This window comes from Molossus molossus, unplaced genomic scaffold, assembly GCF_014108415.1.
Source record: "Molossus molossus isolate mMolMol1 unplaced genomic scaffold, mMolMol1.p scaffold_m16_p_21, whole genome shotgun sequence".
NCBI classification, from domain to species: Eukaryota; Metazoa; Chordata; class Mammalia; order Chiroptera; family Molossidae; genus Molossus; species Molossus molossus.
Genome location: NW_023425357.1, coordinates 10,638,342 through 10,665,298, shown reverse-complemented (window position 1 = coordinate 10,665,298; position 26,957 = coordinate 10,638,342). Strand labels below are relative to the sequence as shown.

Sequence of the window (26,957 nt, the reverse complement as noted above, 5' to 3'; positions counted from 1 at the left end):
GTCCACTGCACAAACGCAAAGGTTCAAGGGGGATGAAAGCAACTGTGGAAGCTGAGTCCCAAACTCGAACGCGGGCCCTTATGATTCCAGAGCCTATGACCAGGGGGCCGTGGAGAAGGGGGCACTGCGCGCGGTCCCATGAGCACGCTCACCCTTGGCTTCCAGCTCCTGCTTCTTCTTCCGCCCCCACGTGTTGTGATAATTTTCCGCCAGTTGTTCTGCCATGGCCTGGACGGATGCGGAGAGTCAAGGTCCAGATTCAGAGGGTGCCCTCCCCCACCCCAACAGACACCTCCCCCCTGCAAATGACAGATCAGGGGTCCCACCTGTAGCTCCCGAGACAGGGTAACTCCGCTGAGGTCGGGTGGTTGGGGGTTGTAGCCTTCTCTCGGGTCATAGGTCTGGGAGGATAAGAGAGATGGGGTGCTTGATGGGTTAGCAGGAAGCCGAGGCCCGGACCCAATCAACCCCCCTTACCCTGCTCTGCACCCTCTCCTTAAAGCCCTGCCTCTAAGCCACCCTCTCCTCTCTTCTCTGCCCTCTCCTTTCCTGGGCCTTCTCCTGCACCCCACAGAGGACCTCCCTCCCTCCCCTGACCCCACCCCCTTGTGACCCCGCCCTTCACCCGGTCCCGCCTCCACCTGGGCATTTTGGGAGATCTTCCGCGTTTTTTTCTTCTCCGTCTTCTCCTCCTCACCCTCCCTGGCCTTCTCCACGGTCCATTCCCAGGCAATCATGGCCTTCAAGGACTCCTTGATGGGCCAGCGGTAAATCTCTTTGTCCTGGGTTGACAGGAGAAAGCGGAGTTGGTAGAATGGGGTGAGAGGGAGGTGGAGGTAGGAGACCCTGGCTTCCAGTGTCCCGACAAGGGGAAAGCCCCCAGCAGGTGGCTAGAAAGTGGTCCAGTCAAATTCCAACCTCGGTCTCTCCCTTGCTCTGTCACACAGCTTCCTGAACAAACTCTCGTTGGCCCACCTCACACACGAGACAGAGAAGTTAAGTATGGTCAAGGAATCAAAGCAAACCCAGTCTCTCTGACTCTTCCGGAAGGAACACTAGGAGGCCTGGGTTTAGGGGAGGAACCAAGTTCAAGGAAGGGCGCAGTCCATGGGAGGGGATCCAGCCAGATCCAAAGCCCATGAAGAAGACTCACTCCTCCCTGAACCCCCACATTTGGAAATTTCACTTTGGAGCGTAGACATTGGGCCCCAAGGCTTGGTCACCTTCTCTGAAAAGGTCTTATAGGGCCTCAGCATGGGGTGGGTCTTCAGTTCCTCATCGACGTTCTCCCCATAGGACCAGTTGTTCTGGATCTGGAGGCGACAAGGGGATGAGCGGGGCAGTGTCACTGCAGAGCTGAGGTTGGGGGCAGGATGAGGGGGGAAAGGCAGCTTGAGGGGCACAGAGAGGGCATCCTGGAGGGGCTGAGGGCGTCAGAGGAGGCTCTGGGTCTCAGGAAGAGTTGAGGGTCTCAGGAAAGCTGGGATTTTGAGGCAGGGGTAGGAGTTTCTGGGGAGGTGAGGACCTTGATGCCAACCTTGTCAAAGGCCCACTTCTCATGTGTGTACTCCGCGAACTTGTTAATGAAGGAGTCCAGCTTCTCTGGGATGATCACGCTATTAGGGGGGATAGGGTCAGCAGATGTTGGGGCTGGCCCCTCTGACAGTCACAGTCTACTTCTCTCTGGCCCCAGGCCCCACCCTCTCCTGCCCCGAGGCCTCACTTAAGGGTCTCCACAGGCCGAGGATCAAAGTTGCCTTCAGCATCCACTGTGGCCTTTTTCTCAGCCTTGGACGAGTATGAGGCATCCACGTAGTCGGGGGGCAGGGCCCCTGCGATGGCGCACAGACAAGGCATAGCTATGCGGTACAGCTCTGGGTCATATTTCTGGGGATGCCAGGGACAAGGGGTGTCACTGCAGGCCTGGCTGAGCCTGCAGTTCCTGGAGCCCAAGGACCTCAAACTTAACCCTCCCATCAGCCCCCCTCCTCCTTGAGCCCACAGACATGAATTACGGTCCCTCTTCCTGGAACCCAAAACTCAGTCCCATCTGAACCCTCAAACCACCCTACCCCATCTTCCATGACACCTGAACCAGAGGTCCAACTCACGGATTCTCTTGGATCCAAACTGCCTCCTTCCCTGAACCCCACATTGGGGGAGTTCATTCTGAATCTCAACTTTGGACCCCAACCCCTCCAAACAGGTTCCGTCCAGGGTCCCAGGGCGCCCAGACCTTGTGTGCCAGCGAATCAAAGATGCCCCAGAAGAGTTTCCTTGTGAGGTGCAGCTCTTCCTCCGAGGTGATGCCGAAGTTGGCCCAGCCTGTGGGCAGGCAGTAGTACTTCCAACAGCGCTCATAGTGGTTGGTGAGGAGCTGCGTGGGAGCGAGAGGGGGATGGAATACACAAACGAGGGGGCCAAAGCAGTTGGCAGGCAAATGACAGTCCTGAGAGCCTCAGGGCTGCCAGTGGTTTTTCTTTAAGAAGAAGGTGTGGGTTGTGCAAATAGTGCTAAGGAGGGGATGGTATGCTTCCTGGGGAGTGGTCCTGGACAGGTTAGTATACACATCAAGGTTCTAATTTGGAGTCAGGATGGGCATTAAACTAGAGCTGGATTCATCTGGTGTTGCTTTACGCAAATAAGCATCCTAATATTAATTCATAGTAGGGTCGTGAGTAAATGGACATATGGATGCAGTGAGTGGTTTGCTCTTACGTTACATTATCATGCCGAATGGACGCATTAGCAGCACTCCATACAAATACATGGTAATTGGGAAGAGGGCCTCCACATCCAACATACACATTTGAAATAGGGCCCGATTTAGATGTATTATGCAAAATAGTCAAGATATCTGAGTTGGAGGTACCTCCTTATGCAAACGAGCATGCAAAAAAAATAATAATAGGAGAGACAAGACAGTGTGCAAATATTCAGAAAAGCTGTGATACTGTTTCTTAAAATAAATGCACTCGTTTGAATAGTAGAAGGCTGGTGGTCTGGGCATGAGAATAAGCCTGCTAATTAGGAAAAGTCGTGAGCCTATGCAAATATATGTTAATTTATGTGCGGGCTGGCTCTCTGTTAGGCAAACTAACCGCTAATTAGAGAATGTTAGAGGCGCCAATGATGCAAAGTGAATATTCTGGGAACCCCCGTATGCAAATGAAAAGGCTCAAGAATGGCTTGTATTTACTGAGGGGTGCTGATACAAATGAGCCCCACAGTCCGAAGGAGGAGCCAGCGGGTGGGCGGTGCATGGAAATGAGGGCGCCAAGCCCGGCCTCACCTTGAGCGGCATCTTGGCGAACTCGTTAAGAATGGGCACGTCGAACACCAGGCGCCGCAGCAGGTGCTGCAGCATGGACGGGCGGATGTACCTGCGGGGACGTTCAGCAGCCGGTGGGCTCTCACCTGGAAGCCCCGGTCACCCCGCGGCCCCGCCCCCGCCCCGGGCCCCGCTCCACCTGCAGAGCGCCATGAGGCAGTCCTCGATGACGTCGCGCTGCGCCTTCGTGAGCGAGCGGCCGCGCGACAGGCGGTACACCGTGTGAAGCATGGAGTCCACCATGATGGCGCGGTGCTCGGTCCCCGCAAAGAGTGGGGCGCACTTGGTGATGAGCGGCAGCACTGCCAGGCACAGGTATCTGTTCAGCGCCAGCGCCATCTCCGTGGTGCTGAAAGTGGCCTGGGGCGCAGAGCGGGGACATCAGGTCCTCTGCGGACTCCTGGGGTCGCCTTGGCACTGGCGCTGGACAACTGAGCAAACGGCCCAGGCTTCTGATCTTCCCCCCCAAACCTGCTCCGCCCCCTTATTGCCTGGGACTGTGCAAACTTTCAAACACACACAAAAGTGCAGGAGCAAATTCATGAACCCTCCTTACCCAGATTAGACTGTTCAGCAGTTTCCATCCTGTAGGTTTATTTCCTCAAACCCCACCTTTTTTCCTGTGCTATTTTCATGCAACCCCCAGCCATAGACCATTTTACCCAGAGATACTTAAATATGTATTTCCATTCGGACCAGTACTTCCATTTCACATTCCATGCTGCCATTATCGCGCCTCGGAGAACAATGTCTTAATATTCACAACCAGCTTTCTCCAAGTGTCTCAAAAGTTGCTTTGCATTTAGCTGAGACCGGTTGGGTGGGGACCCCAGGAAGCTCAACACACTATGTTTAGCTGATGGGTCTCTTAGGTCTTTTCATCTGTAACTATCCATCCCCCCCCCCTTTTTTTATCCTCGCAGGAGGACATTTATCTTCAGATAGACCAGGAGGGAGAGAGGGAGGAAGAGAGAGAAAGAAACATCGATGTGAGAGAGACACATCGAGTGGCTGCCACCCACACGACCCCAACCAGGGCCGGGACAAACTGCAACCGAGGTACGTGCCCTTAGCGGAAACCAAACTGGGGACTCTCCAGTCTGCGGGCTGATGCTCTAACCGCTGAGCCAAACCGGCCAGGGCTCCCCACCCTTTTAATGCTATTTATTTGCTGAAGTAACTGGGTCATTGGTCCAGTGGAATTTCCCACAGTTTGGCTTTGGCTGGTGGTGTCAGTTAACTTGTTCCTCTGCCCCGTACTTCTGACAAGCTGATAGTTATAGATTCAAGTTCCTGTGTTCCTTTTCCCAGTCAGTGGCCGACAGTTATTTCTCCCATCTTAAGAAGAGCCTTCCTTTGACCAAGGTCACTCCTCCAGCACATTGCCATTCTTCTGCCTCCTTTGTCACCAACGGTGTCCAACTGTCAACACTCACTGTCCCCCATACCTCCCCTCCCAGGCTCCTTAAACTCTCTCCAGTGGGGCTTTTGCCCCACCCTCTTACTGAGACTGTTTGTCAAGATCACCAGTGACCTCCATCTGGCCAAACCAGTGGTCACTTCTCAGTCCTCACCTTACTTGGCCTTGTCACCTGTCATTAGTATTGTTATTGTGTCTTTGTGTCTCCATGGTGCTGAGCCACCGCTGAAAATGATTATTTCTGTTGACCTGAGGTGTTCCCCTTCCCCAGAACTCAGTTTTTCCTGGTTTTGTCTTTTGTCGTCTGTCTTGCGGGGGGTGGGGGGTGGCGGGGGGGAATCAGGATGTGTATGCAATTTCAGAACACACTTTTCCCACTCTGGAAGGAGATAGGGTGGCCAGGCTGCTCACCGTGTCCAAGGAAGCAGCTGCCCTCATGTCGGGCAAGAATCCCACGTCCAACACATGCAGCAAGAAGTCCTGGTTCTCGATGCCATACACACGGTCCAGGAAGAGCACCATGGACGCCTTGTGGTCCGGCACAAAGGATGCTGACATCTTTGGCTGTACCAGAGCGCCATCTGTGGGCGAGGATGCAGCAGGTCAGGGATGCCCTCAGACCCGCCCTCCTTGGCCTCCTCCCTTGCTGAGTCCCGCCCCCTTGCACCTTTGCCCAGGGTGGGGATCTGCAGGGGGAGGCTGATGATGCCCACGAGGTCATCCAGGGGCACCAGGGAGCGCAGGATGGCACGGATCCGCAGGGCCTCGCCCTTGCCGGCTTGGATTAGCTGGAGGGGAGAGGGGAGCACATCACTGGGAAGCCGGTGACCCTTTTGGTCCTTACCCCAGTCTCTGCCTCCCTGACGCACGGGCAGGTGGGGCAGAACTCACGGGACTAACCCCAGGACACACAGCCCTGAGCCTGCCTGCGCATCTTGGCAGCCTTGACCGCCCCATCTCTCACTGCCTGGTGTCCGCACTGGGCAGGGAGCCCTGGGGAGTGGGGTCTGGGGCTGTCTCGGTCAGTGGTCTGTCCCCAGCATTGCCTAACCCAGGACCAAAGCTGACTGCCGTAATGAAGAGGTTTACGGTTGGCCATGCGCGCCCCGCCCTCGGTCTTTGGCTCTCACATGCATCTCTGGCGCACAGCGTCCAAGCAGATCGATCAAGGCAGCGTAGAAGGACATGATGGCGTGTCCCAGGTGCACCCGGTTCTCCTCGGGGGGCTCCTCCCCAAAGCTGCAGGGGAAGCAGCGGGGTGTTGGGGAGGCAGCCAGGGGCACAGGAGGGCAGGTTGTTCCGTTGAGGAGGGCGCGGGAGACTCACTGCTCCCGCCGGCGGTCCCTGCGGACCCCTGGGCCGTCCCTCGCAGGGTCCTCAGAGATGCGGATGGCCTCTTCGACGGCAGCCAGCAGTCCCGAGCCGCCCTCGCCCCGCAGGGCCGGCCCAAAGCACTCGGGCTTGCGGATGAGCAGCCGCACTACCACGTTGGCGTTCTCCTCCACGCTCTCCCCTGGCGGTCGGGCAGGTCGGGGCCTCTGAGCCAGGGTCCCTCCCGGGCAGCCTCGGACCCAGTCCCTCGGGGGTTCCTGCCCAGACCCTGTCTCCGGCCCAGGCCCGCGGGAGGCTTTGGCCGGCGACCCGGGCCCCCTCCCTCGCCACCACCGCCTCACCGTTGACGAAGACGGCGAAGCGCAGGAAGTCCAGGTAGCGCTCGCCGCCGCAGGGGTTCCAGCCGATGTCGGGATACCCTTTGGCCAGGAGCATGGGGCAACTCTGGAGGCCACAGCCAGCCAGGTAGGACACCACCTGAGGGCAGAGGAGGGCTCAGCCGGAGGCCAGACCCATACCACCTTCCTCCTCCAGGCTCAGGTCCCTGCCATGCCAGGTGCTCCGCACTCGGATTATCTCTGGAACCCTCGGCAAATAATAACAGTCATCGTCCACCCTTATCTCCCACCTGCCACCGCGGGGGCCTCCATCCTGGGCCCCCTGCCCCTCCCCATCCCCAGTCCGTCCCTCACACAGTCAGAGGGACCCTGCAAACACCCAAATCAGGTCATGTCCCTCCCCTGCTCAGAACCTCTGGTAATGCCAACAGTCAGAACCCCCACACAACCTGCCCACTGCCTCCTGCCCTCACCTCCCACCACTCACCCCTCGCTGCCTCCGCTCCACCCACACTGGTCTCTTTGCTGTTCTCCAAACTCATGAGGTTCACTCCTGCCTCATGACCTTGCGCTGGCTGTTCCCCTACCTGAAATGCTCTTCCCCTTGATGTCTACATGGCCCCTCACCTTCAGAGATTTACCTGAAGGTCACTTCCTTAGGGACACTTTCTCTGACCTCTCTGGTCTAAACTTGGACACCCTTCTGACACTTGATATTTTTCTCCCCTGCTTATGTTTTCCTCTTTAACACTCATCATTAGCTAATATACCATATATTTTACTTATTCATCTTGTTTATTATCCATCCTTCCAACTAGAACATCCAACTGGAAGGAGGACAAGGACTTTTAACTGTCTTGATCGCTGGCATACCCCTATGCCCTGCACAGGTCCCGGCACATAGTAAGTGCTCAATAAATATTTGTTAAATAAATAATACTATAATAGTGGGTGACTGTTATTGAGGGCTTAGGTTTTGTAAATGCTTTCACAGATCAACTCTTTTTTTTTTCTTTTCTAAATGTGAAAATATACATTTTATTTTTATTTTATTTATTTTTTTGTGGTACGTGCCCCTAGCAGGAACCGAACCCGGGACTCTCTAGCCTGCAGGCTGACGCTCAACCGCTGAGCCGAACTGGCCAGGGCACAGATCAACTCATTTAATCCTCTGAACAACTCTATAATGTTTAATTATTATATTCATTCTGCAGATGAGACCGAGATCTGGAGAATTGAAGTCATTTGTCCAAGGCCATGCAGCAAGAGAGTGGGGAGTCTAAGTTGCTGAACCCCAGAGCCCACGCCATTCTGCGCTGTACCCCGAAGCAGGGGCACAGGGGGCCAAGAGAGGGGCCATACAGCAGGTCAGGGTGGAGCGTGGATTTGCCCTCAGCCCCATGAATGAGTGGCTGGGTCCTGTTCTTTCCCTGAAAATGATTCCCTTTCTGATTTGGTCCTGGACCATCCAGAACGGCCCCTCAGAGTGGGTTTTGAATCAGCAGGTGCCCGCAGGGCCCGGGCCCCTCCCCGCACACCTTCTCCAGGTCCTGCTCCTGCAACGCCAGCGCCAGCTCGTTGTTGTCGATGACAGAGGCCGCTGCCACGTCCAGGGGCGTGGAGCCCTGCATGCCTGGGGGAACGGGTGGCGAGAATGCTCTTTGGAGGTGTGTAGCCACCTGCCTCGCTCCTGCTTATCTTACCTCTTCTGGGAAGCCCTCCCTGACCACCCCTTCCCAGCCTGGGCCAGGTGCCTCTTCTGGCCTGTGCGTCCCCATCCCAGTCCGAGCACTCTGCTGTCTCTGTCTGGGATGGGTCTGTCTTCCCTGCTGCACTGTGAGCCCGTGAGGGTGTCCCCGGCACTGCCCATGACAGGGCCAGAGCAAGGGCGGGCTGAGGGTGAGTTTGCTGAATGAATGAGTGGGCGAGCGAGCCAGTGGGGAGCGAGGGGGGCCTGGATGGGCTGCCAGGAGTGGGCTCCGGGGGCCAGCGCTGGGCTTGGGGGTTCTCACCCAGGCCGATGCCGCTGTTCTCCAGCAGGTAGCTCAGGTGGTCGAACATGGAGCGCTGGTTCTGCCGGCTGATGCGGCAGAAGTAGCAGAGGAAGCGGCAGCAGCTCGTCACCATCTTAGGGAAGCGGATCTCCTGGGGCGGGCGGGTGGGTCAGTGGTCAGTGCCTGCCCTTCGTGGCCCCTGCCGCTGAGCTCCCCAGCCCACTCAGGACCCTTACCTTGGATTCACCACCCCCGAGGACGTTCACCATGACCTCCATGACTGTCTCGTGCATGCCCAGTGCCCGCATCAGGTTCGGGTGTTGGTAGAAAACCTTGTTGTTCATGATGTTCCTGTGGACAGGTGGAGTGCTTGGGTGGGGCCCCAGTCCAGGGAGAGCCCCCAGACCCTTGGGGGAGCCATCACCAGGTGGGCTCCCCTAGGGAGACCTTTGTCACGTTGCCCATTGTATCTTCAAGTGCCTAGAAAGGGCCTGGCACATAATAGATGTGCAATAAAAGTTTGCTGAGTGAGTGGGTGAGGCAGACACGATGATTATTATTGCCTCTGCTACATGCAAGAGCTCACTAAAGCTGCACCGGGACCCTACGAGGCAGGCATCTTCCCCACTTGATGCTAAATATTTTTTTCCTTTATTGATTTTAGAGAGAGAGGAAGAAAGAGGCAGAGAGAGATAGAAACATCAATGAGGGAGAACATCGATTGGCTGCCTCCTGCATGCCCCCCACTGGGGATCGGGCCCACAACCCGGGCATGTGCCCTGACCGGGGATTGAACTGTTGACCTCTTGGTTTGTGGGTCGATGCTCAACCACTGAGCCACACCAGCTGGACTCTTCCCCGTTTGAGGTCAGGAAACAGAAGTTCAAACAGGCTGAACTTTGTGCCAAGAGTCCCAGGTGAGTAGGAGCTTTTCCCTTGGGGGTGGGTGAAGAGGTAAGGGGAGGGGACATTCTCCAGGGAGGTAGGCTGGATGCCAGAGAAATATATCACCTCGAGGATGGGGCAGATGTGGAGGGAGGAGACATTACTGTACCCAGAGGATTTGACCCAGGGGACAAGCTGGAGCCAGGAAGGTTCCTCTCCCTTCCCCCCGGGGCCTTGCAGAGTCAGGGAGCGGACAGTGCCTCACCCAATGCTCTGGATCATGAGGTTCTCCTCCTGGGGACCCATCTGCACGATGAGTAGCGAGCGGATCTGGCCGAGGCACTCGAGCAGGCTCATGGTGTCCACCATGGAAGATGGTGAGATGGTGTACGCCCGGGGCAGGGCGCGCAGCAGCTCCCCGAGCCCGTCGTACTGCCGGTGCAGGAGGCTGAACATGGCCCGGACCAGCTCGGGGCTCTGCACGAAGTCCTCTTGGGCCCAACGCACCACTGTGTGAGACACCAGCTCCTGCAGTGACTCTGGGAAGGGGAACAAGGGTCAGCACACTCTGCCTGGCCAGGGCTTTGAGCCCAAACGATGCAGAAGGGGCCCCTTTGCCCAGGGCTTTCCAGTTACTAGCCGCCTCCCCCACCTGCCGGGACTTTCCAACTGCCGAAGAGTCTCTCTGCTCTTTCCCCTAATATCCCTTCCATAAGGGCTTCCTACAAATTTCAAGAGGAAAAAACGAGAATCCCTGGAGAACACCAGAGCACTACGATAAGCTCTTTTTTTTTTCTTTCTTTTTATCCTCACCCGAGGACATTCTTCCTTTTTTTTTTTTTAGATAGAGTGGGAGGGAGAGAGAGAGAGAGAAACATCAACGTGAAAGGGACACATCAAGTGGCTGCCACCCTCACGACCAACCAGGGTCGGGGACAAACTACAACCGAGGTATGTGCCCTTAGCGGGAACCGAACCCGGGTCTCTCTGGACCGCAGGCCGATACTCTAACTGCTGAGCCAAACCGGCCAGGGCTATGATAAGCTCTTCACTGTCACCTCTGAAAGCACAAGCGCGGTTCCTTGTGCTCCGTAAAAGTGCTGCCAACTTTCATCACAAGCGTCAACAGAGAAAAACTGTGAGCACTTCAGTACCATTTGAAGATGTCAAACTCTTATTTTCCCTGGCGACTTCCCTGGGCCTTGCCTCTCCTACATCCATTTATCTCTCTGTCTCTTTTTCTTTCCCAACGCTTTTTCTTTCCAGGATTTCTGGGAGAAAAGACAGATGTCTCCCATGTCTCAGGGTTAAAACAAAAACAACAACACTTCAAGGCGTTGGCATTAAATGATGGTGTCAATTCATGACCTGTGATGTGTTCATCTTACCTTCCTTCCACGCTCTGGCCCGTTACTTCTGACCTCACCTCCTGCCCCTCTCCCCCTGCTCACTTCGCTCCAGCCACACTGGCTTCTGAACAGACCAAGCACGTCTCTGTCTCAGGCTCTTTGCACGGCTGTTTCCTCTGTACCAATTATACTTCCCCGGGCCTTTGTATACCTCACTCCCCCAATTCCACCTCTCCATCTTTGTCCCACTCTCTCCTCTCACTCAACTTTATTCTTCTGAACACCCATGGCCACCTGACATTATGGTATGTGTATATTTGTATCTGTTATAATAGTTTAAACTCCTTGAGGGCGGGGACTTTGACTGCTCACCCTACTGTATTCCCCAGCCCTGCCAACAGTGCCTGGCCCAGAATTGGCCCAATAAAAGTTTTCTGAATGTTGTAGGATAACTCCTGTTACATCATCTGGGACTCTGTCTTTGTGAGATGGGGCTAATACATAGTTTGCATAGTGACCTATTGGCCCAGCATTGATCACAACTGCTTTTCTAATCCCTCAGCATGGTAATCATCTCACCAAGAAAGAAAAGAAAAACAAAGAGAAGTCACAGGGACATGGAAGCCACGGTGGTACAGGAGTTGCCTTTATGGATGTAAGTCTCTGCTCTAGAGGGTTGATGCCACCCTGGTCCAACACAGCTACTGTGCAGCCCCACATTTGGGCCGTATGTCCAGCGTGCCTCCTCTCTCACCCCACCCTCCACTCCTCCTCTCTAGTACCCACGTATCCCTCCCTGGCATTACTCCCCATGGCCTGTCTTGGACCCGGAGGCTCCCCAAGCACAGGGATGCCACCTCAGCCCCTCCCCCAATGGCCCAGTCCTCACGGGGTTTGCTCTCCTCGGCAGGCAGCTCCTCCTCCGGTTTCTCCTCCTTCTTCTTCACTAGCCGCACTTTCTCCAACAGGCTCATCAGGCGGCTGCCCAGGGTGACCTCTTCCTCTGGCTCCTCCTCCTTCCCCTCCAGCTGAATTCCTGCAGGTGGTCAAGAAGGGAGGGAGTGTCACTCATCTCTTTGCTATTTGTCGGCTTCATCATTCACTTTTTCATTTCTTCATCTGTTCATTCACACATGCATGCATTCCAGGGCTTTTTCATTTATTTCTTTATATGTCATGTGTTTTTTCATTTATTCATTCTTGGAAGCCTTTGTGTTTTAAATTAGCTACAGTAAATATGTTCAAAGAACTAAAGGAAACCATATCTGAAGTATTAAAGAGAAGTATGATGACAATGACTCATCAAATAAAGAATATTGCCCTGGCCGGTTTGGCTCAGCGGTTAGAGCGTCAGCCTGCGGTCCTGAGAGACCCGGGTTCGGTTCCCGCTAAGGGCATGTACCTCGGTTGCAGTTTGTCCCCGGCCCTGGTCGGTTGTGCGGGTGGCAGCCACTCGATGTGTTCCTTTCGCATCGATATTTCTCTCTCTCTCTCTCTCTGTTCCTCTCTCTCCCTCCCACTCTACCTGAACAAAATAAGACGGAAAAATGTCCTCAGGTGAGGATAAAAATAAATAAATAAATAAAAAAGAATATTAATAATGAGGTAGGTAATATTAAAATATATATATATATATATATATATATATATATATATATATATATATAAATTCTGGACCAGCTGGTGTGGCTCAGTGGTTGAGCATCAACCCATGCACCAAGAAGTCATTGGTTCTATTCCCAGTCAGGGCACATGCCTAGGTTGTGGGCCCGATCCCCAGTGGGAGGGCATGCAGGAAGTGGCCAATCGATGTTCTCTCTCATCAATATTTCTATCTCTCTCTCCTTCTCCCTTCATCTCTCTCTAAAATCAATAAAGAAAAATTATTTAAAAAAAGAAATTCTGGCCCTGGCAGGTTTGGCTCAGCGGTTGAAGCATCGGCCCGTGGACCAAAGAGTTGTGGGTTTGATTCTGGTCAAGGGCACATACCTCAGTTGCAGTTTATCCCCATCCCTGGTCAGGATCATACAGAAGGCAACCAATCAATGTATCTCTCTCACATCGATGTTTCTCTCTCTCCCTCCCTCCCTCCCTCCCACTCTATCTGAAGATAAATGGAAAGATATCCTCAGGTGAGGATTAAAAAAAAATGAAGAAAATTCTGGAGTTGAAAAGTACAATAACACTTTTAAAAATCACTAGAGAGCCCTGGCCGGTTTGGCTCAGCGGTTAGAGCGTTGGCCTGCGGTCCGGAGAGACCTGGGTGCGGTTCCCGCTAAGGGCACGTACCTCGGTTTCAGTTTGTCCCCGGCCCTCGTTGGGTTGTGCGGGTGGCAGCCACTCGATGTGTCCCTTTCACGTCAATGTTTCTCTCTCTCTCTCTCTCTCTCTCTCTTTCCCTCCCAACTCTATCTGAACAAAAAATGGAAAAATGTCCTCTAGTGAGGAAAAAAAAACAAAATCACTAGAGAGCTATGGCCACATATTTGAACTGGCAGGAGAAAGTATCAGTGAATTTGAAGGTAGGACAATAGAGATTATCTAGTCTAAAAAAACAGAAAAATAATGAAGAAAAACTAATAGCCTCACAGATCTGTAGAACACCATACAGTGTACCAATATATGCATAATGGGAGTCCCAGAAGAAAAGAAGAGAAAAGGGCAGAAAAAATATTTGGAGAAATATGACCAAAAGGTCCCAAATTTCATGAAAAATATTAATCTGCACATGCAAGAAATTAAACTTCATGTACAGTAAGTTCAAAGAGTTCTACACCTAGACACATCATATTCTAACTGTTTAAAGGCAAAGGTAAAGAGAAAAATTTGAAAGCCAGCTGGAGGAAAACAACACATTATAAGGAAATCTCAATAAGATTGTCAGCTGACTTCTCATCAGGAACAATGGAGGTCATCCATCTATCCATTCCCCACTCTCATTCCTCTGTCTATAGCCATCCACCCAAATACCCATATAAACATTTCCTTCTACTCATCATCTGTCTGTTCACTAATACATCTATTTATTCATCCATTCATTCATTTATTCAACCAACCAACAATTACATAGCACCACTACCATAGATGTTTAAGATCAGGAAATCTTAGGGAAACTTCAGGAGAGGTCTCAGGAGAAAGTTTGGGAGGAGGGTTCCCTGATCCCCTCTCCTTACCACAGTGTGCCAGCAGGTCTTGATGAAATTGGAGCAAATCCTGTCGAATCTCCTCAGGGAGAGGGCAATCTTCCTCTTCCTGACCATCTTTGAAGTGCACTAGCATGTTGATCTAGGAGAAGGTCAAAGGTTAGAATGAGGGTCAGAGACCCCAGGGCAGGAACACTGTGGTCAAAGATCAAAGATCTCATTGTGAGTTCCTGACTAAGGTCTTAAGCTAAAGTGTGAGTTAATAAAGAATATCTGGGAGACTAAAGGTTTGAAAGGGGTCAGGGTCAGTCTGGATGACTCAGAGGTCAAGTTAATTTAGCATAGGTAGGAGAGTAAGAGGTAGTATATCAGTAGGGTCAGAGATCAAGCACAAGTTTAGAGGTTGAGTACCATTAGTCATCAGAGTAGGGGAGAGATTGAGGTTGGGGTTTAGACAGTAAGGCCAGCCAGGGTCAGGGATCAGAGGACCTGCTCCTGGGGTGGGGAGCGGAACTCGCGAGTACGTCGGGCAGTCTCAGCTGCAGACATGGTGAAGGCTTTCATGAGGAGGCCATAGCGGTCCCGCTGGTTGGCCTGGAGCTTGTCCACATAGTACTCTGCAAAGGCTGCCAGGGACTCCACGCGGTGCTGCAGCTCTTGGTCACAGAAATACTCCAGCAGGTGGCACATCTGTGGGAGAACACCATGCAGTAGGAGGGATGATGGTAAGACCATCAGGACTCCCTTGAAACTTTTCTTTCTTTCTCTCCCCTCTCAATGGCTCTGACCTTGTCCAGCCACCATCATCTCCTGCCTGGATCCTTAAGCCAGATTTCTCCATGGTCTCATTTCATTTCTCACTTGGAAGCCAGAGACATCATTCCAAGCCAGCAGCACTTCATTGCTTTACACGCCTCCCTAGCTCCCCACTGTCTCAGGACAAATCCAGATGCAAGCCTCACCACTGTGTCTCCCACCCCAGGTGAATGGAGGTTGGAAAACAAGAAAAACCAGCCCACCTGTAATTTCACAGACTCTGGCAACTTCATCTGGAGAAGCCCCTCCTCCAAGCCTTCTTTTTCCTCTTCTGCTGTCTCCTCTTCCTCTTTTTCCTCATCTTCCTCCTTCTGTGCCTCTTCCTCCTCATCCTCCTCCTTCTCCTCCTCGTCTTCTTCCTCCTCCCCTTCCTCCTCCTCTTCTTCCTCTTCTTCCTCAGTGAATACTTCAGGCTCGATCATCTTCAATATCTGTTTCACATCCTCATCGCCAAAGATGCCCATCACCTATAGGACAAAGCCTGGGTCCTTCACTGTAGCCTGCAGAGCCTCCATAATCAAGTCCCAGCATCACTTCCCAGACCTGCTTCTCCTGCACATGGCAGATTCATTCCTGCATTGGCTAGATGGTTCCTCCCACAAGCAGGAATGGCATTCCCCTGACCTGACATTCATCCTCCTTAATATTCCCCCAGACCCACATCCTGTGTCCCACCCACGTGGCCCAGACCACATAGCCAAACATGAGCACATCTCCCCTTATAAGTAAGTGTCTATTCTCCCAAGCTTGCGCATATGTGCCTCTGGAGCAGGACACACCCTATATCTAATGGAGGCCCTTATAGCCTTCAGCATATACCAGTTCTCAGTCAACATAATGGAGATGCTAACAGATGAAAGGAGAGTGGGTAGATAAAAGGGAAAGAGAAACATGGATGAATGGGGGAAGAACTGGGTGGCTGCATTAGTAGATGGAATAGTAAGGGTTTGAAGGGGAGAAAGATGGATGGGTGGGTGGGTAAGGAATGGAGAGGTGAAGTTAAAGGTAGAGGAAAAGATGATGGGTGAATGGATGACGAAGGACAAATGATGTATGGATAGGTGGGTAGGTGAATGAATGGTTTGACAGATACATGAGCAAGCAAATGAGTGAATGGGTAGACAGATAAATGAGTAAAGAGTCATGGGATGGGGTGGAATGGATGGATAAATGTGTTTATGAAAAGTTGGATGGATTTGTAGGTAGGTATACATATGAATTATTAGATGGGTATGTGAATGAAAGGGTACATAAAATAAAAGATGGATAGACGGTGGTGAATGGGTGAGTGGATGAATGAGTGTAGGTGGGTTGATGGATTTGTAGGTGGGTAGATGGGTGGAAAATATATATGGATAGAGAGATTATATGTATGGGTGGACAGATTAGTGAAAGATGAAGAATGAATGGATCTGTGGATGGTGCATGGGTGTATACACGGATATATGAATGCATAGGTAGAAATACGATGATAATTGGATGTATGAAAGGAAAGAGATTAATAAGTAAATGGGTAGGTAGATAGACGAGTAAACGGAACAGTGGATGAACTGCTGTGTGAGTGAATGGAAAGCTGAAGGGAAAACTAGACTGAAAGCTGGACAGATTGATACATGGATGGATATGTGGTTGGAGAATGGAAGGATAAATAGATGAATGAATGATGGTCGGTTGGGTGGATGAATGGAAAGAAGAGATTAATAAATATATGAATAGATGACAGATGAATGAGTAGAAGGAAAAGTGAATGGAGGATGAGTGATGATGGAGGGGTACATGGAAAGTGGAGAATGGAGAGATGGAGAGATGAACGGCTGGTTGGATGCTTAGATGGAAGGGCAGTTGATGTTTGTATGGACAGGTTATTTGGACTGTGGGAGAGTGGGACAGAGGAAAGCAGGAGGAAGCCATTACCAGCAGGGTGGACACAAGCTTGAGCACAGGGACAAACTGGAACTCCACAGAGCCCCCGACAGGGTCGCGTGCGTGCTGCCCACCGTCTCGCACCGCCTCCCCCAGCATTCTCAGAGCCTTGTCCCGCAGGGCCTCCAGGGGGATGCTGGGGCTGAGGCGGGCTGGGGCTTCTGCCATCCCAGCAGCTGGCAGGGCAGCCACGAAACAGGGGGGTGAGAAATGGTGCGGAGGCCGCAGCGAGGTGGTGATGCCAACGCCAGGCAGGCCGTGGCGGGGGGCACCGTTATCCGCGCCTTTTCCAGGTGGGAAGAGGGTGATGGCACGAGTCTCCGGCGTGAGGGGCACGATGTACTCGGAGAGCATGGAGCGGCGGCTGCGGCAGGCACTCTCCAGGTGGATGCTAATGAGGAGGTCGTAGTAGCCAGCGCGCAGGGGGCCCGGCAGGTGCGCGTCCTCCAAGGCGTGCAGCAGCTGCGCCTGGTCCACGTGGCTGCACAGAGCATGCGCCACGCGGTTGTTGCCCAGGGCGCACACGGCGCGGTAGAGGCGGAGGGTGTGGGAGTGGAAGCGCTGCAGGTTCAGGCGCTCAGACAGCTCCAGGATGTCCATGCACCTGTGGCGACGATGAGCCACAGACAGGGACAGAGCGGGCAGGGGAGGTGGGAGACAGAGACACAGACCACAGAGAGGCAAAGAGGTGTGTAGGTGAGTTTTGGCGGCCCCAGCAGGGAATCCCAGTGTTCCCCTGGGCCAAGTCACTGTGAGGCCTATGGAGCTGGCTTTAGGCCTTTCTCAATGGTTCTGGAAGTCTCTCGGAGGTCTGGGGGCCCCCCTGTGAATGCCTGACACTCTGGGGTATCTGAGACTCTATGGAGACGATCTAGTGACTCTGACCTGTATCTGGGATCCCAGATTGGGCCTGAACCCCGCTCAGGCAGGTCTGAGTACCCTGTTTGTGTCTGAGCACCACTAGCATGTAAACACCACCAGGCAAGGACATTCCTGCCTGGTTTTTGTTTTTGTTTTTGTTTTTTCTTTTTTTCTATATTCTAAACAGGACTTAGCACATAGTAGGTGTTCAATAAATATTTGTTGACTGAATAAATGGAGGTGTCTGGCCTCTGGGATGCGTGTGAGTCCACTGAGTTATACATGAGCGTGACTTGAATGTCCGTTCACAAGGGCTTGGTGTTTCCAGCCTGGAATGCTGCAGGCATGGAGGAGCTCAAAGCTATTTGCCAAATGAATGAACAAAGGAGAGATGAGGCATGTCGGAAGCCTCTTGGGGAGAGTCTGGGATTCCTGGTCCTGTTCAGAGTCCCTGAGAGCATTCCTGCCATCCACGGGACCACGTGTCCATCCAGGTGTGGCTGGGGAACTGGAGGGGGTTCGGAGAGCTCCATGGGATACATCTGAAGTCCTCCTGGGTGTGCCCGAGAGACCCTGCAGTGCACCAGGCCTCTCCAAGTAATGCCCAGGACCCTCTGCAGTGCCCCTGAGGCCCCTGGGGTGTGTGTGTGGGGGGGGGCTCTTTGATGTGGGTCTGCGCTCCCTGCGATGGTTTTGGAGCCCTGGAAGGTGGGTCTGGGACCCCTTGGGACACTGTCTCTGGTCCCCTGAGCTGGGCCTGTGGTCCACTGAGAAGGGCCTGGGATTTCCTGAGGTGGGTCTGGAGTTTCCTGGAGTGTATCTGGGGATACCTGGGTCCCCTGAGGTGTGTCTGGGGCCCACTGAGATGGATCTAAGGCTCCCTAGGGTGTTATCTGGGGACAATAAGATAGCTCTGGGGCCTTCTGGAATGGTGTCTGGAGTCCCAGGGTAGTTGTGAGGGGCACCGAGTTGGACCCAGACCCTACGGTTTGCTTGCAATACCCCACCCCCCGCCCCACGCAGCCGGGCTGGCCCTGACCGGTTCTCCTCCGGGATGTGCAGCGCCATCATGGTCAGAGGCTCCTGGCACTGCACGGCCCAGCCCAGCCGCTCGCCAGCGCGCTGCGTCTCCACCTGCAGGAAGTGGTTGGGCATGCGGCTCCACGAGATGGGCATCAGCATCTGCACCTCCAGCCGCGGCGGGCACTGCGGGGCTGGGTTCTTGCGCTCGCTCAGAAACATGGCGGCCGACAGCGGCATGATGTTCTGGGGGCATGGTGCATGGTCAGGATTCCCAGCCCTCCATCCTGCCCCCCTGGTTCCAGGGACACCTCCCTGTGGCCCCCTCCCCGTCAGCTGCTCGTCCAGCCTGACCTCCCACACCGCCCACCCCGGCCGGTCCCTCACTGCACTCTTACCTTCTGCTTCCCCAGCTCGAACTGGACGACGTTCTGGTGGGTGGGCAGGACAAAGACAGCAGGAAAGAGCTTCGTGTTGGGTTCCACCTGGCAAGGGAGAACAGGGCAGGGTGAGGAAGAGGGTGGGCAAGAGGGTGAGCTGCAGGTGGTATTGACTCTGGAACCCAAACTCTGGGGCTGATGGTCCATCCTGATCCTGCTGGTATCTGCGGATGCAAACGAAGGCACTGTAGACTCCACGGTGGCCCTGAGGTTGCCCTTGGGCTGCATGGCCTCTGATCCAGCCAGGACAAGCTCCTCCAACTCCAGCGGGGGCAACCAGTCGCCTTCGTCTCTGCACACATCATGTCCCCCACCACGAATACCATTCCCATTTCTCTCCCAAGCATACTCATTCTCCAAAGTCCAGAAAGTGTCCTCTGACTACCCCTTCCCCCAGCCCTTCTGATCTTCCCACTGGAACTCACCCAGCTTCCACCACAACAAACACCACCATCTGGGAAACAGCCTTGCCAAAACCAAACCTCAATCTAATTGCACCTCTGCACCCGTCTCCCAGCTTACAGGAAATACGGGCACAGAGGGATATGTTCAGAGGCTGCCGCAGGGATGCATCAGCCAGATCCTGGCAGCGGGGAGCCAAGCCCACGCGGTCCAGATGGCAGTGCACACAGAGAATCCCCGGGGCTCTGTTAAATGTACATTCTGAGTTGGTGGGCCTGGGGAGAGGCCTGCGGGTCTGCATTTGTCTTTAAATGTTCTTTTCAATTACTGTTGACATACAGTATTATGCTATTTTCAGGTGTATAACCTGGTGACACACCTCACAAAGTGATTACCCTGGTAAGTCTAGTATCCACCTGACACCACACAGTTATCACAATATTACGGACTGTATCCCCTGTGCTCCACTTTGCATCCCTCTGACCATTTTTATAACTGGCAATTTGTACTTAATTCCTCCACCATTTTCATTCATCCTCCACACAACCCCTCCAAAATCTGGCAACCACCAATTTGTTCTGTATCTGTGAGTTTATTTTTGCTTTGTTTGTTCATTTATTTCGGTTTTTAGATTCCGCATATAAGTGAAATCTTATGGTATTTGTCTTTCTCTGCAGCATAATACCCTCTAGGTCGATCCCTGTTGTCACAAATGCATAGATTTCATTCTTTTTTTGACCGAGCAGTACTCCATTGTATATGTGTACCACGTCTTCTATGTCCATTTGTCTATCAGTGGACGCTTAGGTTGCTTCCATAGCTTGGCTATTGTAAATAATGCTGCAATGAACATAGAGGTCCATATGTCTTTTCAAATTAGTGTTTTGTATTTCTTCAGATAAATACCCAGAAGTGGGATTGATGGGTCATACGGCAGTTCTATCTTGGTTTTTGTTTGTTTGAGGAACCTCCATACTGTTTTCCATAGTGGCTACACCAATTTGCAACTCCACTAGTTGTGCACAAGGGTTCCCTTTTCTCCACATCCTCACCAACACTTGTTGGTTTCTCGATAATAGCTATTCTGACTCGTGTGAGGTGATACCTCATTGTGGTTTTAATGTGCATTTCCCTGATGACTGGTAATGCTGAGCATCTTTTTGTAGAGATTCTCCATTTCTAACAAATTCCCAGGGATCTGCTCTCTGCAGGTCAGACAGCCTGGTTTCTTCAACAAATACATTTCAGCCCTGGCCGGTTTGGCTCAGCGGTTAGAGTGTCGGCCTGTGGTCTGGAGAGACCCAGTTTCAGTTCCCACTAAGGGCACGTACCTCGGTTGCAGTTTGTCCCCGGCCCTGATTGGGTTGTACAGGTGGCAACCACTCAATGTGTCCCTTTCATGTCAATGTCTCTCTCTCTCTCTCTCTCTCTCTCTCTCTCTTTCTTCCCCACTCTATCTGAACAAAAAATGGAAAAATGTCCTCGGATGAGGATAAAAAAGAAAAATACATTTCAAGGACAAGAGGGAGAGAGAGTCTACATATAAAAGAATATTCAAGGGACATAGCAACCAATTAAAATATATACCCTTGCCCTGGCCGGTTTGGCTCAGCGGTTAGAGCATCTGCCTGTGGTCCGGAGAGACCCGGGTTCGGTTCCCGCTAAGGGCATGTACCTCGGTTGCAGTTTGTCCCCGGCCCTGGTTGGTTGTGCAGGTGGCGACCACTCGATGTGTCCCTTTCACGTCGATGTTTCTCTCTCTCCCTTCCTCTCTCTCCCTCCCACTCTACCTGAACAAAAAATGGAAAAATGTCCTCCGGTGAGGATGTTAAAAAAATAAAATAAAATATATACCCTTATTTAAATTTCAAACAAATGGTTAAAAGATGTCTTTGAGACAACCAGAGGAATATGAACATGGATTGGATATTTGATGATATTCAGGAAATATTAGGATTTTTAAAAAGGTGATAGTTGTATGGTGCTTATACTTTTTAAAAGAATCCTTACCTTTTGGAGATGTAGCCTAAAAAGAGAGGAAAGCATCGGATGTCTGGGATCTCTTTCAAAGTCACCCAGTGGGCGTGGCAGTGAGGTGGTCATGGGGGTGGGGTGAAGGCAGATTGGCTATACCAGGTAAGAGCTCACTCAGAAACATGGAGGTTTATTATGCTCTTCTATTTTTGTATATTTTGAAAGTTCTCCATTTAAAATTAAGTTTTCTGAAATCCAACCTTGATGGATTAAGGCTAGATAGGTAAATAAGTATATGATGAAGCCACTGTAGTAAAACATGGATGATAGATTCTTGGTAGTGGGTATATGGATGTTCACTGTACAATTCCTTTCCTTTTGCTATATGCTTGAAATTTTTCATATAATAAAACATTGAAAAGGAAAAGCCCACCTTAGGATTCTGGCCCACCTAGGGTGTTCCCTGATTGGTGGGAGGTGGTGACTGGTGGCGCCTGCCTAAGAGGGAGTATGGACCTCTCTGTAAGGACAAAGCTATGCTCTACCTCCTCCTTTCTGGGCCTCAGTTCAACGGGGGGTTCACCTAGGCGGTTTCCCCAGGGCCTCCCAACTCTTGCCAACCTTGAGGACAGACCAGGTGCTGTTTTGTCTTGTCTTTCTAAGATCTGGCCTTCAGAGGTGCCTGGGAAGGTTTCCCCAGGATGCTGGGACATGATGCTATTGCTACGTTGCAGTGGTCTGGGCTCACCTGGAAAAAGGTGTTGCTCTCTTTGCCATTGGCTGTAAAGGTCATGAGGCCAGTGGCCAAGTCCACCAGGCAGCCAATGACAAGGTCTGTGTGGCTGATCCGGCCCTGCTGCCCGGAGCTCACGAAGTCCCCGCCCCACACCATGTAGCAGTTGCTGCACCTGAGGCTGGAGGAGACAGAGGTGGTCAGTGCACGGGTCCGGAGCCAACCTTCCCCCTCCCCCCAGCTCCCAGATACCCTGACCGCAGGGCTCATCCCCAAACCTCCACCGCCTGCATCTCTGAGCACTGAAACCCCCACCCCAGACCCTGAGCCCCTCGGAGTGGGGTGTCTGGAAGGAGGAGAAGGAAGGGAAGTGAGAAGGAGAACAGAGAAAGGAGGTAAGGTAGAAAGAGGAGGCCGAGATGAAAAAGGAGGAGTAAACAGGAAAGAAGAAATAGAAATGGGGGAGAAGGAGGGACAAAGCAGAGCAGGAGGAAAAGAAACAGGAAGAGGAGGAACAGGTGCCCAGCGCTGACCTCCCGCCCCCCCACCCCACAGTCCCCGCCCCTCCCTGGCACCTGCTGTGAACGTTGCCTTGTTCGTCCCCCATGGTCACTGTCACTGCCCGGACCTTGCTGAGGTCGAAGTTCATGTCGTGCTGATGGTAGTCGGGGGTGACCCAGCCCACCCACACGCAGCTGGGCTCCTGGCCAGCAAAGACCCTCACGGAGTAATAGTACTGGAGAGGCAAAGGGGGCACCAGGAGTTAGTCCAGAAGGATGGTGACACCTGCCTTCCCCGGGACTTCAAGTGGCTTTCTCTGGACTCTCGGTGTCTTCTGGGAGTTTAACAAGAAGTCGCTGGATTTGAGACCCCTTGGGTCTATGTCCCTCTGTTTCTGCGTCTAAACTCAGGAATCCTTTGGGACTATTTTGTGATACCCCCAAATTTGGGTCTCTCCTCAGGTTACACCAAAGCTATAAATAAATAAATAATGGCTAATGAACAGCTCCCTAATTAGCTCACAAATTACCTTACAATTACCATCAAGTGGGTACAATGTTTATCCTCATTAGACTGGTGGGAAAACACAGAGCTTCCGTAGACAAGAAGGCACAGAGCAGTGGTATGAATTACCCAAGTGGCACCCAGGTCACCCATGATCCTAATGTAAAGCTATTTGTCTTAGAAAATACTCCAGATTTGGGGAATCCCAAAACTATTGGAATAATTGTAAATTTTGTTTCCCAGGAATACACTAGAATAACTTATATTTGGATATATGGATCCCTGGCCAGTTTGGCTCAGCAGTTAGAGCGTCAGCCCATGGACCAAGGAGTTGCGGGTTTGATTCCAGTCAAGGGCACATGCCTCGGTTACGGTTCAGTCCCTGGCCCTGGTCAGGGTTGTGTGGGAGGCAACCAGTCGATGTGTCTCTCTCACATCGATGTTTTTCTCTCTGTCTCCCCCCCCACACTCCCATTCCTTCTGAAAATCAATGGAAAAATATCCTCAGATGAGGATTAAAACAAACAAACAAACAAAAGAGCCCGGCCAGTGTGGGTCAGTGGTTGAGTGTCAACTCATGCACCAAGAGGTCACCGGTTCGATTCCCAGTCAAGGCACATGCCCAGATTGTGGGCCAAATCCCCAGTAGGAGGCATGCAGGAGGCAGCCAATCAATGCTCTCTCTCATGGATGTTTCTCTCTCTCTCTCCCTCTCCCTTCCTCTCTCTCTAAAATCAATAAAGAAAAAAGAAGAAGAAATAGAAAAAAAAAGGAATATATTGAGTTTATATGGGTGAACACAAATATTGGGGTCCCAAATCTATATTGGTTTGTCTTTTGGATTTTTTTTTTTTTTATCCCTGGGAGTTACATTAGTGAGCTTTATAGCTTCCTAGTGTTCTCGGCAATTTTTAGGCCTGCCCCTAGCTCTATGGGTCTAGGAGCTCAAAGGATCAAATCTGTATGTGCTGTATTTTGAGGTCCCCAGTGTATACTGAGGTATGGGCAGTTACTGGGGATCACAGCCTGACATTCTGAGATATGAGGGGTTCTTGAAGCCGAAGGTGCCCGGTTCACACCGTGGTGGTGTTGAGGATGATCTCAGGGTCGTCGCGGTTATCGGCGGGTACCACCTCTCGAGGGAGTCGGGGCAGAGCGGGAGTGGCAGGTGGCTGGGTCATCATGGCGACCTTCTTGGCCTTGAATAAGAACCTGGTGGTGGAGAGGAGAGGCGGTGTGAGAACCAGCGCTCAAGCCAGGCCTCCAGTCCCTCTGACCACAGCATCCGTGCCTCCCACCTCGGCCTAACTCCATCCAGTCCTCACTCCCAAGGCCTCGCCTTGAGAAGGTGGGACTCCCAGCCGCGCCAGCCTAGCTCACTCTGCAGTTCTGCGCTCTGTGCTTGCGGGTGCTGGCTGACCCCAAATCAGAAGTGCGGCTGGGAACATGGAGACACAGCGGTCCCCCTAAGTCAGCATTCCTCTCACGCAAAGGACAGTTCTTCGTGTGTGGCGCTGGCTCGTACACAGAAAGCAAGAAGAACCCCTAGAGACCCCAGCAGCAGCAGCCCTGAAACCGTGATAACCAAAGTCTCCCATCATTCCCAAATACCCTGGAAGGACACAGAACTATATCCCGCTGGAAACCACTGCCACGGTACGGGAAGAGCAGCTTTCATTTCAAGGCAAGTTTAATGCCTTTTGAAGGGATCCCGTGAAATTGTTTTGGGGGTACATCTGAGACAAAGAAATGACCCTGATTTAGAAGACCAGTGGATGCCCGGCCGCTGTGGCTCAGTGGCTGAGCGTTGACCATGCACCGGGAGCTTGCTGGCTTGATTCCCGGTCAGGGCACATGCCCAGGTTGTGGGTCCAAGCCCCAGCGGGGGGCATGCAGGAGGCAGCCAATCGATGTTCTCTCATCAATGTTTCTATCTCTCTCTCCCTTCCTCTCTCTCTCTCTAACATTAATAAAGAAAAAAAAATTTAGACCACTGGTGTTCACTGGGATAGCTTGGGGTACGGTCAACTCTGCCAGGACACTGAGGTCCTCCTTGTAGTGCCTATGGTTAATGAAGCCCATTGGGTGAAAGGCTTTGAGACCCACCAGGTACCCCAAGGACAGTGGAGTCCTCCATAGATATAGTGGGATACCCCAATTTTACATTCCCTGGGAAATTAGAGTTCCCTAGGAAAATAATAGCATTCACTTGAGACATGATAGGGTCCCTCAGTGTTCTGATCTGCTTAACATATATGGGGACACTTTGGGATACAATGGGGTTTCTCAAGTTATTGAGGTTGCCTAGCTGGGGATCCCAGGACAGACCTCAGGCCCCACCCTGCCCCACCTCGACTCACCCCCTCTTCTTGTTCTTCTCTGTGGTAGCATCCTTCTCGTTTTCTGCCCTGACAGGCTGGGCCTCTGCTCCAGCCTGGAGGGGGCCCCCGGGTGCCCCCTCCTTGGCAGGTCCCTCTTTGCCTCCCTCAGCCTCACCCCAGCGCCCGGCTGAGCGGCGCAAGTTTTCATAGTCGGTGTCAGGCTCTGCCGCCCAGACATCGTCCTCGGGAGGGGCCTGCAGGCCGGGGGATGCCAGCGGGGTGGCCCCCGCGGTGCAGCGGAAGTGCTGGTGGAACTGGACTGGAAGGCTCAGCCGAAGAAAGAGCATCTCCACCAGACTGTTCTGAGAGCCCCAGGTGCGGTGGGTCAGGCGCAGGCAGGGGGGCGTGTCCACAGTGCCATCCACACGGGCCACCTGGGGGGAGGGGGCCGGGAAACACTGAGCCTGGTGGATGGGCTAGGCCATTGGTCCTAAACCTGGTTACCCACCGAGCCACCGTTAGGCTTGAGAGCACCTGTGTGAGAATCAGCCAAAGGTGTCCCCATGGGAGGTGCTCCTCCCATGGAGCACATGGGGTGTGGTCAACCCTCTGCCAACCTTTGTCCGGGCACCTGGTACGGTGGCAGCCCTGGTCAGAAACTGGGATCACTTGGGGAGCTTTCAAAACCTACCTAAGCACAGGCCTTACTCCAGACCAAGTCATCCATCCATCCATTCACCCACCCATCTATCCACCCGTCCACCTGTCCATCTACCTATCTGTCCATCCACCCGTCCATCCCTCCATCCGCCCACAGACATTTGCTGAGTACCTACTGTGTATCGGCCACTGTTCCAGGTGCTGGGAACACAGCCGTGAACAGAGCAAAGGCCTTTCCGTCCTGGTCTCTCGGGGGACAGCAGCCCAGAGTTTCATAAGGGCTCCCCAGAAAAACACAGCACTCAGAAAAGTGCACACATCACAAGTGCAGAGCACACTGAGTTTTCAGAGTGAACACACCTGTGTGCCCAGCACCCAGACGGAGAAACGGAACCGACCCAAGCCTCCGGGAGCCCCCTCGGTGCCTGTTTAGTCTCTACCCTCTCAAGGGCCGTGAGGGGCTCTGACGAGGGAAACGCACCGACCTGGCCTAAATAAGGGAAGGAAGCAGGCAGAGAGACAGCTACCTGTCCAGTGTGCTCCAAGTTCAGACTCTCAAAAGTGTTCTGGTTCAGTTCAAAGGAAAGAAATACCAGTCCTGCAATAAGCACACTCAACCCCAGGCTCTGGTTAGTATAATGTGCTCTCTGGTTCTGAATGCAGTGTGCATTTATGTCAGCGGCTAAAGCCGTGTCCCAGTTAATCATTCGATGGCAGATGTGAGGTTCGCTGCTGTTGCAAATCTCACCAGGTATAATAGGATTGGAAACGAATTCCATTACAGTCCATAAAGGCTGAAAACGAGAAATCAACCCCACGAGTGAAATGTCTGAAGTGATTATACTTATGTCCTTCACAGTAACGCCTTCCTGAAATATCACACCACAGATTAGCTTTGCCTGTTCTCGGACTTTCTGTAAATGGGACCCCACAGTATGTCTGGCTGAGAACCCGAACAGCATCACTGCTGTGGAATATTCCTGCCGAATACACAAAACCTGGACCACGAG

General features: G+C 52.6%; 1 protein-coding gene across 5 annotated transcripts in view; it reads right to left on the bottom strand.

Annotated features, from left to right (window-relative positions):
* The window catches only part of RYR1 (ryanodine receptor 1), a 118,950-nt gene that overhangs the window by 61,299 nt on the left and 30,694 nt on the right, over window positions 1-26,957 (bottom strand). For all 5 annotated transcript variants that reach the window (XM_036276091.1, XM_036276092.1, XM_036276089.1 and 2 more), the window contains 29 exons: window positions 25,327-25,721; window positions 24,046-24,178; window positions 22,537-22,697; window positions 21,977-22,142; window positions 18,811-18,897; window positions 18,432-18,658; window positions 16,523-17,135; window positions 14,812-15,075; window positions 14,282-14,482; window positions 13,823-13,934; window positions 11,539-11,685; window positions 9,566-9,839; window positions 8,652-8,766; window positions 8,434-8,566; window positions 7,960-8,054; window positions 6,425-6,560; window positions 6,078-6,264; window positions 5,882-5,990; window positions 5,419-5,539; window positions 5,163-5,332; window positions 3,471-3,691; window positions 3,293-3,383; window positions 2,237-2,377; window positions 1,724-1,887; window positions 1,538-1,616; window positions 1,224-1,313; window positions 642-782; window positions 327-401; window positions 153-228 (listed from right to left, as the gene is read on the bottom strand). In XM_036276091.1, coding sequence (XP_036131984.1) covers window positions 153-228; window positions 327-401; window positions 642-782; window positions 1,224-1,313; window positions 1,538-1,616; window positions 1,724-1,887; window positions 2,237-2,377; window positions 3,293-3,383; window positions 3,471-3,691; window positions 5,163-5,332; window positions 5,419-5,539; window positions 5,882-5,990; window positions 6,078-6,264; window positions 6,425-6,560; window positions 7,960-8,054; window positions 8,434-8,566; window positions 8,652-8,766; window positions 9,566-9,839; window positions 11,539-11,685; window positions 13,823-13,934; window positions 14,282-14,482; window positions 14,812-15,075; window positions 16,523-17,135; window positions 18,432-18,658; window positions 18,811-18,897; window positions 21,977-22,142; window positions 22,537-22,697; window positions 24,046-24,178; window positions 25,327-25,721 — 4,924 coding nt within the window. The remainder of the gene's footprint in view (window positions 1-152; window positions 229-326; window positions 402-641; window positions 783-1,223; window positions 1,314-1,537; window positions 1,617-1,723; window positions 1,888-2,236; window positions 2,378-3,292; window positions 3,384-3,470; window positions 3,692-5,162; window positions 5,333-5,418; window positions 5,540-5,881; window positions 5,991-6,077; window positions 6,265-6,424; window positions 6,561-7,959; window positions 8,055-8,433; window positions 8,567-8,651; window positions 8,767-9,565; window positions 9,840-11,538; window positions 11,686-13,822; window positions 13,935-14,281; window positions 14,483-14,811; window positions 15,076-16,522; window positions 17,136-18,431; window positions 18,659-18,810; window positions 18,898-21,976; window positions 22,143-22,536; window positions 22,698-24,045; window positions 24,179-25,326; window positions 25,722-26,957) is intronic.